The 14,143-nt window shown below is 45.4% G+C and overlaps 1 protein-coding gene across 1 annotated transcript in view; it reads right to left on the bottom strand.

Moving 5' to 3' along the window:
- Positions 1-12,520, bottom strand: part of LHFPL3 (LHFPL tetraspan subfamily member 3) — a gene marked incomplete at its 5' end in the record, with an annotated part of 262,271 nt that extends 249,751 nt beyond the window's left edge. The window contains one exon of the mRNA XM_083401214.1: positions 12,010-12,520. Coding sequence (XP_083257340.1) covers positions 12,010-12,520 — 511 coding nt within the window. The remainder of the gene's footprint in view (positions 1-12,009) is intronic.
- Positions 12,521-14,143: the final 1,623 nt, after the last annotated feature.

Genomic DNA, 14,143 nt, shown 5'->3' with positions numbered 1-14,143 from the left:
ATATGATTCCTCTTCCCTTCCATGCTCTATGGCAGAGATGGCCAACATGGCGCGCTCTAGAAATTGCTGGACTACAACTCCCATTAGCCCAAGCTGGCATGGCCAGTGATGCCATGTTGGGAGTGGCAGTCCAGCTGCATTTGAAGAGCACCATGTTAGCTACCCTTTATCTATGGATTGCAGCCAACTGAATTCTACTCAGCATAGACCCATTGAAACTAATGGACCTCAATTAGTTGTATCCATCAGGTTTAATGGGTCTACTCAGAGGATGACTCTTGCTGGATACAATCCCATATCTATAAAACTAAAAATGCAAATTAGACTGGAAGACTATGCACCCAATTTGACGCTTTGCAGCACCACCCTTCTTCTGCTCTGGGAGGCAAGTCCCATGCCCTGTGCCAGGGAACCAGCCTCAATCAAATTCTAGTATTGGAGAAAATGCAAATGGTTTTTGTTCTTGGATCAATGAGAAATCCAACAAAGTGTGCTGTGGAAAGTTAAGGTCTCCCATCGACCCTGCACCCAGTTCTAAGGGCCACCCAAGTAGAGCCTTTTCAGCTCTGGCCCCGACCTGGTGGAACGCCCTACCACAGGAGAACAGGGCCCTGCGGGATTTGACATCTTTTCGCAGGGCCTGCAAGATGGAGCTGTTCTGCCTGGCCCTTAGGTTGGACTCAAGTCTACCCCCCCCCCCCATTTATAACATTTATTTATGGAACCCCTTATATGGGATTTTGTATATAAATTTCCCCTCGGCTCTTTTTGCTGGCCCATGTAGGACCAGCATGGATAGTTGGCCCCGGTGAATATTTGACATTTTCTCCCCTTATGGCTTATGATCTATGGACTACCACTAAAACGAGACTGCATTTTAAACCGTATTCTAATTTATATTTCAATCGTTTGTTTGTTTGTTTAATGTTTTTACTGTATTTATATTCGGTGTTAGCCACCCTGAGCCTGGTATTGGCCGGGGAGGGCGGGATGTAAATAAATTTTATTATTATTATTATTATTATTATTATTATTATTAATCTTTGGCAACCTGCTGCCCTCCAGATGTTTTGGACCACAAATTCCATCAGCCCCAACCAGCAGGCTGGGAATTGTAGCTTGAAGGCTACAACTGGAGGGCATCAGATAGGCAAACACTAAATTACAGTCTGTTTCTCCTCTACTCAGCCCTTTTAGCAGCACTTCTCACTTCCCTGCCTGCTTACCCCTACAGCTACAGAAAGGAGCAGGTTTGCCTTATTATTTCTATAAGGATAGTCAACACAGCTTGATGAGTAAAGAATAAAGCCTGCCTCAAAAGCGTCAAATGCTGCCAGGAAGGGTACTTAACTCTCTCTCCAGCTGATTCTCTGTTCTGAACTGCCCCAAGTAGCTCCTGTTATTCATACCACACTTCTGGCAACCATAAGCTGTGAACTACTGCAGAACAAAGCTACTATCTCTAGTCATTTCAATTCTTAGCCATTACTATAGGTTTGACTTTCATGGATTCGTCCAACACAAACTGCTCTAATGATCAGTGTTGCCCTGTATAAATATAACAGGGTACAGAAAATGACAGTTCTGTGGTACGCAGGAAAATTAAAAAGTGCAATGAGGGGGACAAACAAGGAACACAAAGTCAGGGACATGTGGAACCAGAATTGGTCTCCGTAGTCACTTACGGACCCCCTGTTTAGACCGTGTTCATGGAGGACAATCTTACTTGGCTATGAGTGATCGCCAAAGAAGAAGAAAGTCAACATTACTATAGTAATGCAAAGTTTGTTTTTTATTATCCTACAATGAAAGTTAGAACTGGATTCCACTACCTAAAGCCAATAACAGCATAAAAATGTAAACTAAACAACATATGGAAAACCCAGCAAAACATCTACCTATAATCAGCTCCCAACAACCTCAACAACAACAACACACTCTGTAGCATCAGTTTGCAAGTGGTGGATCATAAGCCAAAAGAAAGTGCTGCCATTGCTGTTTCCCCCCAGAGAGAGCCGGGTGGGAGAAAGAAGGAATGCAAGTTGTGGAGAAATACTTGTCAAATGTGGTAAAAGCAATCAGAATTGGGCTCCATGTTCCAGCAGATGGGGTTCAAAGAAGTGCCATGGGTAAGTTTGTAGACTACTGACCTACGTTATTCACACCAATGGAGCTAGCTAATCCACTCCTTTGCCCAATCAACCTCCACAAGGGCCATCTTCTCCACCACCAACTAATTCTTCTCTGGAATCTGAACTGGAATGAACACTCCTAGTTAATTCTTTTCTCTTTTACCTTCCCCCCCACTCAGTACCCAAGCTTAAAATGGGAATTCATCGCAAAGCCTGTGACTGACAGAACAGCCTTCCACTTCAAACATAGCTCCATCTACTTAGAAGCCAGCACTTTTTATTTCAGCCACGCTTCCCTCCAAGGAAGAATGATCAGAATTGCAGCCTTCAGGTGACAGTGCAGATACATAACATGACTGAAACTTACATATAAAACTATACTTAATTCTTGATAGCTTTACATCAGACACTGCACAATTGGTTCCCACTCTGTGATTGTTCCTGGAACTGAAGCTATATTAGTCTAGTGATTGAATTATAATGGAAGACGATGTCTGAAATAATATTATAGTCAGTTTTAGAATTCACTCTCCCTCTACAATTTTCTGCAGAGAACAGTTACTGCTAAGAATTTTTTTTTTTATTTATTTTAGTACCTGGCTAGGCTATCCACAGCATGTAAAAATGTGGGTGTACTGGCAACAAACTATTCAAGTTATTTTACTGACTCTGCATTTTATTGCAGCACACACGACTAGAGCATCTATTCTTTCCCACCATACTGTGCATAGTTATATCCCAATTTGACTACATAGTCCCAAATATTATATACCAAATGAACATCGCATCTATTGTTAACCGGCTGGGCAGAATGTGTTGCACAACAGCAGCTTTACAATGCCACCATAAAAGACGGATATGTTGGTATATTAGAGTAACAATAATTCATGCATTTATGCAAAAAATAGGAAGTTCAGTTTATAAGGAACAAAAGAGAGGCGTATAATGCATATCAGTGCTACTATTTTATGTTAAGCCTATTTAAAAATGATGAGGTTGCCACTGTAATATGTGCCACCGAAATCACTTTCAAAGTTAGGTGTGTTGCTCTATCAGTTGTTAGAATTATGGGTTTCCTTGATAAAGGATCTGCACTGTTAAAAGCTTTAAAAAGAAAAAGGCAACAGCGGTTTCCCCCATAACGGTTAACTCAACGCTGGGAAAAGCTGTACTTATTGAATTTATCACACCACTAATAATGGCAGAGAACCCGTTGAGGGGGGGGGGAAGGGGGGGAACAACGCTTACAGATGTTTCACACTACAGCAACACACCACCACACCACATCTAAGAGGTACTATAGTTAGGAAACAGGGAGTTTCAGTGGTTTGTATGTTCCTTCTCCATTCCACTTCTCCCCTGTTCTTTCGGTAGTTTGATTCCATCCCATTTAGCATTGGCCTGGTTAATGCCAACCAGCAAGGCCTTAAAAATGGGGAATCCAAAATTTGAGATGGGTTTCCAAGCCCTCCAGCTGTTTTTGGACTACAATTCCCATCATCCTTGACCACTGGTCTTGCTAGCGAGGGATGATGGGAGTTGTAGTCCAAAACAGCTGGAGGCCCAAGGTTGGGGAACACTGTTCTAGATTAACCACACATCCACATTAATGTACAGTGACTGTTCCCATTTTATATGCAAAAACCATTAATCTACTACGCTTATTTATAAATAAGTGAATAATTCATCTATCAAGAGCAAATTATAAAAAAATCTAACATCTAAAAGCAAATAAAAGTATTAATGAAATTCTTGTTGTGGAATATCAATGGATTCAAGGGATGCTTCCTGGCAGGCTTTGTTTGCTCCCCCTCTAGATTTATTCTTGTCAGGAAGACAGCAAAGAGGTAATTGAGCAACTGAGGCATTTACATTACTGGTTAAAATAAGAGTTATTAGTTACCATTAGCAATTTCAAACCGTTTTCAGTAGCTCATATATATGAGGCAATACTGATCTGGCATGGTAGCGAATTTGTTCAGCAGGTGACCCAAGACATAGGCTGGAAGAGGGGCCTACACACACCTGACTCTAGATACATGCCACACAGGTTCAGGGCTGACATGGCATTCTTGATCAAATAATTATGGCTTGAGGACACTATAGTGATGATGGTGTTGATGATGATATTTATATCCCTCCTTTTCCCCAGTCTGAGCTTCCCTCCTTATGCTCTGACACTCCCTCTTCCCCTCCTGTGTACAAATTCTCTCGTTCCATCCTTTGCTGCAAAGAATAAGGGGATCCCTCTGATACCCTGATCCTAAGTTGTTTATCTTTGTTGACAAACAACAAAACTACGTTGTGCGAGTAACTGGCTCTCTTAAAAGAGGGAGTGCAATACTGGGCTTCCGTTAAGGCCAGGGAGTATTAAAGTTTGGGCACTACAATCTTTACCTATGCCAAGCGTGGTCTGTGGCTAATCCTCTCCAGGTTTCATCCTTGTGGCTGCATAAGGGCTGGGCATAGTTATAGGGCTGGCACCTATGCCCTTCATCTCTTCATGGCCCTGCCAGTAATGCATGGCTTGCCCTACAGCTAAGTGGGTAGATCTGTGCCAGCCCCATTTCTAAACATGAGGCACGGCAGCACAACACATGCAGCAATTACTTCTCACATTCCTTTGGGGGTTTTAGGCTACTGTCCCTGTATTCTCCTTTTCAAGGAGACTGGGGGCATGAAGGGATGGGCCATTGTGAGGCTAGGGCAGTTTTTTCAGCAGCACTGGTGCTGGGTGTTGTTGAAAGGCAGAGCCACAAGCCATGTTGCTGCATTCTGCACTAGCTGAAGTTCCTGCCCTCAAGCTTATAATCTGAAGGACACTGACAAACTGGAACGTGTCCAGAGGAGGGCAACCAAAATGGTCAAAGGCCTGGAAACGATGCCTTATGAGGAACGGCTAAGGGAGCTGGGCATGTTTAGCCTGGAGAAGAGGAGGTTAAGGGGTGATATGATAGCCATGTTCAAATATATAAAAGGATGTCACATAGAGGACGGAGAAAGGTTGTTTTCTGCTGCTCCAGAGAAGCGGACACGGAGCAATGGATCCAAACTACAAGAAAGAAGATTCCACCTAAACATTAGGAAGAACTTCCTGACAGTAAGAGCTGTTTGACAGTGGAATTTGCTGCCAAGGAGTGTGGTGGAGTCTCCTTCTTTGGAGGTCTTTAAGCAGAGGCTTGACAACCATATGTCAGGAGTGCTCTGATGGTGTTTCCTGCTTGGCAGGAGGTTGGATTCAATGGCCCTTGTGGTCTCTTCCAACTCTATGATTCTATGATTCTATGAAAAGGACACACCATCAAAGGAAAAGGGAGGAAGGGAGGAAGAAAAGAAAGAAAGAACAGGCACAATTTCTTACTTCCATGTTTGACTACCTCCCAAATGTCAAAACATCTTCTCAAATGTGGCTTCAAGACAGCTGGATGCTGAGCTCACAGGATGGGGCCTCATCCTTCATGGGCTGTGGGAAGAATCTGCTTGTGTCAAATAAGTCTCATCGTGGAGGCATCAGAGGACATATAGAAGAGAAGGACCTTGCCATAGAAAAAAGCTCAAATTTAAAAAGAGCCCTGGCAACACATCAGACTTCCAGGAGGAAAGATGGCGGACTAATTGTCTATTGCCAACACCCTGTCGACAGAGACAATTATGTGGCGATTAATGATAGCCAAGACATAAATATTGGTAACACAGAGAGAGAGAGAGAGAGACTGAGAGACTTGAGAGCAGATAGTCCTTCTGCTTCTCCTCAACAGGATGAATGGTTCCAACAGCCTTTGAGGCAGCGGGGGGGGGGGGCAGCCAGTGGGGGAAAGTAGCAGAGAGTAAAGGTAAGTGTAAATGGCCACTCACCTGGCTGGCTGCCACTGCTTTCCTTCCTCCTAACCAACAGCTGTACACTCAAACCTAGACCTTCTCCACTGTCTGTATTTGCAGATGAAAACTTAAAAGAGCCATTAGCAAATCGCACCTCAACAAGTCAAGATGATTACAACTGCCTCTTTAACTCCATTATTTGCAAAACAGTTTCCATAGCAGCCTAACACCGGAGTAATTATGCTGCTTTGAAAGTGAAAGGCAAACCTTGCAGAGAGACGTGGTAACTATGCAATACTTTGTGTCGTTTATGAACAAGCAACCAAAAAACCCCTGAGACCTTTAAGTTCTCAGTTTGGCTTACCCTGTCCACTTTAAAGTGTGTTAAGGCAGTAATTAGTGTCCCGTGGGCTTAATCTATCCTGACAAATGAAGGGCTTTCCAGCTTTAGCTAAGCACTTATGCTTAGCCAAATGCTGAAGAAAGGGGGAAGCAAAGAAACTTTCATGGCTGTACCTTCCTACTTTTCCTGCTCTCTCCCTCTTGCTGCCAGAACCAGTCTTGGTCAGCTACAACTACACCAGGGGTAGCTAACATGGTGCTGTCGGGCCACAGCTCCCATTATCTCTAACCACTGACCATGCTGGTTGGGGCTTGTGGGACTGTAGCCCATCAACAACTGGAGGGCACTATGTTGTCTACCCTTGGACTACACCAGTACTGTCAAGAGGAAGACAAAATACTTGTCCCATCATTAGCCATGTTTTGCTATCAAGTGGCCCGTTAGGTAGTCATTGTTGGCTGCAATTATGCAGGCTATGGCTTTACAACAGGACTAGTTTGCTAAAGCACATCAGTTCCTAGAAAAGCACCATCATCTTTTTTTCTGAAAAGGGAGAAGCTGTTGTTTGCCAAAAAAGCAATCTTCTGTGACTCAATTTAGCTGACCAGAGGAGTCCAGGCATGAAGCCACTGTTTTAAAAGCATAGAAAAAACAGGACCATTGAGCATAACTTGCTTTATCAAAAGGATGCCAAAACAAAAGTGGAGGAGACCATCCAAAACTGGACAACAGGTTTTCCAAAAAGAGACATCATGTCATTTCCATTTCAGTTTAAGCACTGATTTTCCCCATGAAAATAGCCACCTGCTTCAGAAACTTTACTGTGGCAACATTTCACTTAAATTTCAGTCATCGCTCTTTGCCAACTGTACACTTGAATTTTCCCCAGCAATCCAATACATTAAAAGAAAGCCAAGCTGTAATTAGTTTTCCTGGGTAGAACGAATGGAGTCAGCAATAAAGATGACAAACCTGTGTTTTGCCAAGAGACAGAATCCATAATTTCCCTCTCTGGGATTTAATCTAGCAGTCTTGAATTAACACTTTAGAAAGCTGTATTAGAAGCCTTCTTTGAGATTATACATTGCTTTAATTTTCTCTGGGAGCGTAATAGCCAAGGATTTAGCTGCTTCATCTGAGTAGAAATCTAAGAAACATAGTCTAGGGTCCATGGTGGGGAACATTGAGCCCAAGAGCCTAAACAGGCCCCCCTAGGCCTTCCCATTTGGCCCATGAGTCTGTTTCAGCAAAGCCACAATGACCAAATAATATTACTTGTTTCCAGTGAAAGGGCAATCGCTTAAGAAAAACTATTGGACTTCTGTAGAAGCAAAGCATACAGTTCCCCATTACTCTTTAAAAAACGAGTTTGCAAATTAATTTTCAAGACGTATATTATTCAAAAGGCATTAGTTATCATCAGTAGGCCCTTTTATAGTTATCTTGGGTGTACAGCATGTAGAGAAAGGACCTATATAAACTGCAAGGGCACTGAGTGCATTGAGAGAACCATATTTTGAAAAAGCTGAACAGCCTGCAGGAAAAATTATTAGTGTTAATTATACGGAACTAAAAGCATTGTTTCCTTAACAATTTCAAAGCCATTGATTCCTCTTTCCTCCACCCCACCTCTCCTTACCAAACAGGATAGCAGTAGTTTATGGGATGTACTGTGCTTAGGAACATTCAAGGGGTGGGTTTAATTAACTTGAAACTAAAGTGAAGCTGCTCCCTGAATTCTTGACAGGTAAACCAGTAAGACCACAATAATATGTACCCTTTTAAAAAGAAGTGATGAAGTGTAGTGGTGTTTTTATTTTTAAAGCATTTAATTTCGGTCTGCCTCCACACACATGTCAATTCTGCAGCTCTGGAAACTTTAACCTTGTTGGGGGAGAAAGTGCATACAAACTACCGTATGTATACAGAGGACTTTGGTGCAAATTCAAACAGAAAGTTTATAAATATTGCCAACTTTATTTAAAAACAGCATTGCTCATTTGTACAGTCATAAAGTTAACAGTAAAGTTGGCTTCCTATGTATATTAATTATATGTACAGAACAACTGTGCCCTTTTACACCAAATCCATTTCTGCTATGTGAAAAGTAATCAGCACTAGACAATATGCTATAAAGAGGAAGACACGCTGTTTTAGTAAAATTAATTTGGAAAATTTAACCGTCAGCTTGCAATGTTAATTCACAACAGTGCTCTTGAATTCACTGGCAGATTATAAGCATTATGTGGAAACAAATTATTAACATCTAATGATACTGTGACCACCTGAAAATGGCTTCAGTAAAGCCTTTCACAGACATACGTCTCTAATATAGCAATTCTTATTGATTTATTGATTTATTTGCATCATGTTTTATATGCAGGGAGTGACTTGCAGAACCATTTGTATTACTTTAATCTGAAAAACAGTCCTGGTGAACATGCAGTCATTTATCAAATGCGATTCACACAAGTGAGGCACAAATCACCTTATATATTTAGCATTCAAAATGATACAATGGTACTAACGACCCAGTGAGCATTGATCAGAAGTGGAATTTAAGTTAAATCTAACACGTCTGCAAATCCAGAATATTTTCCCGCAAGCCGGACCACTTTATTGAAATCCATTCGTTTTTTCATCAAACCCACTGCAGGACATTGAGGAATAAAGGAGGGTCTGCTCCTGCTTTGAGTATCAATTTGCAGTAAGCACTAATGTTAATATCAAGATACCTGTATCCTGCGAAACTTGCAAGTGTGAGAAACATTAATGTGTAGTAATCATTCACATGTTTCGGCGCTACAAATGCCACATTGCTATTACATGCCATACACAACAAATATACATGCTCACTCAGTTCCACTATGGACTTTAAAAAAGAAACACCCAAAAACGAAAACATGAAATCCTTGTCCAGGTTACAAATTAAGGAAATGAAAAGACACACCAATTAGTACCCTTTCAGATCTTCCCAAAAAGTGAACAGTGAAACATAATTGGAAGCATTTTACAAACGCAAAATAAAAACATACTTATAATGTAATACCTAAGTTTACATAGCCAACAAAAAAATTCTGGGAAGCTCACAAAAGAAATACAAACAGAACTAAATATACAGATTCACCTAGGTACATAATAGGCGTGTGCTTTTTTAATCCTATAATTTAATCTCAATCCAATATGTAATGAACTAAATCTGACGTTTTGAATGGGATCAGACTTGAATGAGAAAGGTCAGGAGAGTGCCTAGAAAATATACCAGAAGTCCATACAAAATCACAATCTCTGGCAGATACCACCATTCAAATTGATTTCTGAACGACAACTACGCTTGCAGAGCACACATCTCTGTAGAAATCTCTACTACGTGGCTAAATATAGCACCTGGGTGAAACTTCCAATAGGTAACTCAAGAGCATATTGTTTGGAGCCATTGCCCTCTGATTCCAACCACCTACAGCGAGAACCTTCAGAATCCCGAGAAGAATTCCTGCTTGGCTTTCACATAACTATATACCCCCCCCCCAAAAAAAATTAATCACCCTTTTTTATTTGATTTAAAATAAAATAAAAAATCATTGCCTGCTTTGCCCTGGGACCTCCATTCTTCCTTTCACTTTTTGGCAAAATACCTCCGTAAAAATCTCTGTCATTTGCTTATTTGTCTCCCCTCTTGAGGTTCAAATAACTGGCACTTGAACATAACCAAGTTATATGCATTGCACCATACCTTTCTTTTTTAAATAAATCCCAAACCTCTTAGGTGCTTTCCAAGGGCAGATTTATACCCCAGGTTACACCACAATGTTAACCAATCAGATCCTTCCCCCGGGACATGTTTGAATGTTGTTAGCCACTGGGCATTTTTAAAATGGAAAGGCAGAGTATAACAAATATATAAAACACTGGCCATGCCTGACCTGGCCACAGACTGATTCATACTGACAATATCCTCAATAACTAGACCCAGACCCTCGTCAGCTATAAATGGATACCCTGTTGGAGGGTTTGTCTTGGTACTCTCAGCATTTTGCTTTATGTTTTAGAGGCTGAAGTGGTGCATCATATCTGCGTCTCCCTTGCCCTCTTTTGTCACATTAGCTACACAGTTGTTTTTGCCACTTCAAAGCTAAGCCTTGGTCAGAAAGGTTGAACAAGAGTCAGTGTGACGTAGCAGTTGAGCTGCTGGACTTGGATGCAGGCTCAGATTCTCAACTGGCCAGAAGCCTCACTGGGTGACCTCGGACCGGTCATCCCGTAACCTACCTCAAAGGGTTGTTTGGAGGATAACACAAGGAAGGAGGGAACAATGTATTTCTCCTTCCTTGCAGGATGTAAATATATACGATACATACATAAATAAAAGGCTGGAGACCATAAGGACTCTACTAATGTCATGGGCTTTGAACTGCCACCTCTTTGCTTTCCAAAGAGTCACTTAACAGCTCACTTGGAAGCTAAAGATGTAGACTGCAATCCTATGCACACTTACCTGGTGCGATGCAGCACTGTGACTTGCTTAACAAATAAAACATCTATAGGATTGGGCTGCGTGGCTCTTGGGGAAAAAAACTACAGAGGCTTTCTCTCATTGTACTGTCATACAGAGAAACCAAACCTTGCAAGAGAGACTCCCAAGAGTCGCAGATGTCCCTCAACCAGACATGAATAACAAGACCTCACCCATGCTGAGAAGAAGCATTCATTTGTCACAGCAAGTGCCACGGAAAGCTATACCAGAAGCACCTCAAGAACAGAGCAACTTTGCCTGTCTGGTGGGATTTCTTTCAAGCATTCCCCAAGGTTCTCATTACCATTTCCTTGTGACCTTTCCTTAAGTACCAGCCTCTGCCAGAGGACAGATTTGTCACTGTGAGCTAAAACGTGGCTCTTGCAAGGTCTCATCCACTCAATCCTTTGGAAAGGTGCTCAGCAGCGGTCCTGTGTCTTTTCCCCACATGCAAAACCCTAGTGCAGTACAAAACCCCCCAGAAAGAGAGGCATATATGTAACCTGTCAGTCCACATTGTCATTGCTAGTGCTGGTGTGGCATTTTCTCTCTTAGGGACGGTTTCAAACCCCAAGCAAGCATCCCTAATCTAGGCAAGAGTTCTTTCCTGGGTGACAACGTTTTCCGACACGTTGCTTTGAATGCAACACACCCACCCCTTTGCGGGCAACGTTTTGCCCCAGGTTATTCCCTCCGCATCTTTTAAGTGCACCTAAGTTTATTTCTACTAACTATCCAGCCCTGCGGGGGAATTTAACCTGCAAAAGCCATCGCTCCCCTTGGAATACGGCTTTAACCCCACCACCAGAGCAAAAAGGCTACCTAACACTTTTGTCACCCACAAAACGAAGAGCTTTCCATGCACACAGGTTTGCATCTTGCATCTCTAGATGCTGCTTTGCCCCTTGGGGTGCATGGGAGATGCTTGCTTATATCCCGCCCGCCTGGTTGGTCCGGCGGGGTGCCAGTGGTGCCAGCCCGGCAGGACTCGGGGACATCATAATTCCAAGGCTCGGGATGAGCAAGAGGGTTCCTGCCTTCCTAAGGAAATGCACATTTCGAGGACCAGAGGTGGGGTAGGTTGGGGGGGGGGGGTGCGTGAGGCGATCGCGCGCAGGTTACCTAACTGGCCCACGGACGGGGCTGGGACGCGCGAGTTTCTTCCCCCCCGCCGCCCGGTGCGCCCTTAACCCCTGACTCACCGGAGGTCAGCTGCATCCAGGCGCAGATCTTGTAGACGGTGGCCGTGTTGCAGAAGAAGAAGAGGATGAAGCAGACGATGCAGGAGATGATGAGCACCATGGAGAGGCCGATGAAGAAGGAGGCGGCTTTGAAGGCTCCCGAGGGCAGGCTGGAGAAGTCCGTGAAGCTGCCCTGGCAGGTGAGTTCCCGGGAGAAGCCGCTGCCCGTGCAGAAGTGGAAGAGCCCGAAGTAGCCCGCCTGGGGCGTCTCCACGCCGTCGCCGATCCAGTAGGGCTGGAAGAAGCAGACCACGTTGACGATGGCGAAGCAGATGGTGAAGATGGCCCACAGCACCCCGATGGCGCGCGAGTTCCGCACGTAGTTGGTGTGGTACAGCTTGGCCGCCTCCTGGGGCGGCAGCAGAGCCCCGGACGCCGAGACCCCCGACAGCGACGCCGAGCCCACGCCCGACGAGGCGGCGGCCCCTGGAGCCGCCCCCGCCGACGCCGCCCCCGCCGCCGCTCCGGGCATGGTGGCCGAGAAGAGCCCCTGGCAGACGCGCCCCGCCGCCTGCCGCAAGCGCCAGCCCCGCTTCACGCGCCCGGGCGCCGCGGCATCGCCAGCAAGGCGCGCTCCTCCTCCTTCTCCCTCCGGCGAAGCGCCCGGCTCGCTTCTGGCTGGCGCCGACCCGGGATCCGAGGGAGCTACTGCCGGGGCTGCTGCTGCTGCTGCTGCCGCCGCGCGCGGCAAGTGCACTGAACACTCCCCCTAGCGCAGCTCCGTCGCGGCGCCGGAGAGCCCGGCTTATTCGCTGCTGCGCAGCCGCGCCCGGCGGGGGGGGAGAAGCGGGTGGGGGGGGGGAGAAGCGGGCAGGCGCCCCTCACTCGCGGGCGGGGGGGCGGGGGGGGCTCCGTCTGCCTCCCTCGTCTCCGGCGTCTCCCTCTGTTGCGGGAGCAACAGGAGGATGGCACGTGTCGAGGGCCCAGTATGAAAAGGTATATCTTTAATATGGGGGGGGGGCGAGAGGATATGTGGGTTTCAGCCTGTGTTTTTTTTCTCCTCCTTTAAATTTTTCGCTAATACATTTCGCACCGATAACATTTAATTTTGCACTTATAAAATCTACCCTGTGCGAGGCACCAAATGCTCAACAGGCAATGCTTTCTCCTGCCTCCCTGTCATCCCCACCATTGGGGACAGCTGCACCTGTTGAAGAAGTAGACTCCACCATGGGAGCAGGGCCAGGGCGGGAGAGTGCTAGAGTCCTGTCTAGTCAAGTTGCGTGGGATCAATTCCAACCTGTTACTTCCGAGGATGTGGACAGGCTGCTTGGACGAGTGAAGCCAACCACCTGTCTCCTTGATCCTTGCCCATCCTGGCTTATAAAAGCTAGCCGGGAAGGGCTGGGCGATGGGCTTCGTGGGGTGGTGAATGCTTCCCTCCGTGAGGGAGCCTTCCCAGACCCGCTGAAAGAGGCGGTTATTAAACCGCTTCTTAAAAAACCATCTTTAGATGTGGCCACGATGGCCAATTATCGCCCAGTCTCAAATCTTCCATTCTTGGGCAAGGTGATTGAGCGAGTGGTTGCTGAACAACTCCAGGCATGCCTGGAAGAAGCGGACCATTTGGATCCTTTCCAGTCGGGGTTCAGGCCTCATCATGGGACTGAAACTGCCTTGGTCGCACTGATTGATGATCTCCAGCGGGCTAGGGACAAAAGTGAGAGCTGTTTCCTAGTTCTGCTGGATCTCTCAGCGGCGTTTGATACCATCAACCATAACATCCTTCTGGACCGTCTTGAGGGGCTGGGAGCTGGGGGCACTGTCATACAGTGGTTCCGCTCCTTCCTCCTGGGCCGTGTTCAGAAAGTGGTGGGGGTGGGGTGAGTGTTCAGACCCCTGGGCTCTCACTTGTGGGGTGCCTCAGGGTTCCATCCTCTCCTGCATGCTTTTCAACATTTACATGCAGCCACTGGGAGAGATCATCAGGAGGTTTGGGCTGGGTGTTCATCAGTATGCGGATGATACCCAGCTCTACCTCTCTTTTAAATCAGAACCAGTGAAGGCGGTGAAGGTCCTGTGTGAGGTCTGGAGGTGGTTGGAGAATGGATGGCGGCTAACAGATTGGGGTTGAATCCTGACAAGACAGAAGTAC

The sequence above is a fragment of the Podarcis tiliguerta genome (genome assembly GCF_965153285.1).
Source record: "Podarcis tiliguerta genome assembly, chromosome: 10".
Lineage (NCBI taxonomy): Eukaryota > Metazoa > Chordata > Lepidosauria > Squamata > Lacertidae > Podarcis > Podarcis tiliguerta.
Note: the sequence above shows the minus strand (reverse complement) of the source record. Positions and strands in the feature narration are given on the sequence as shown.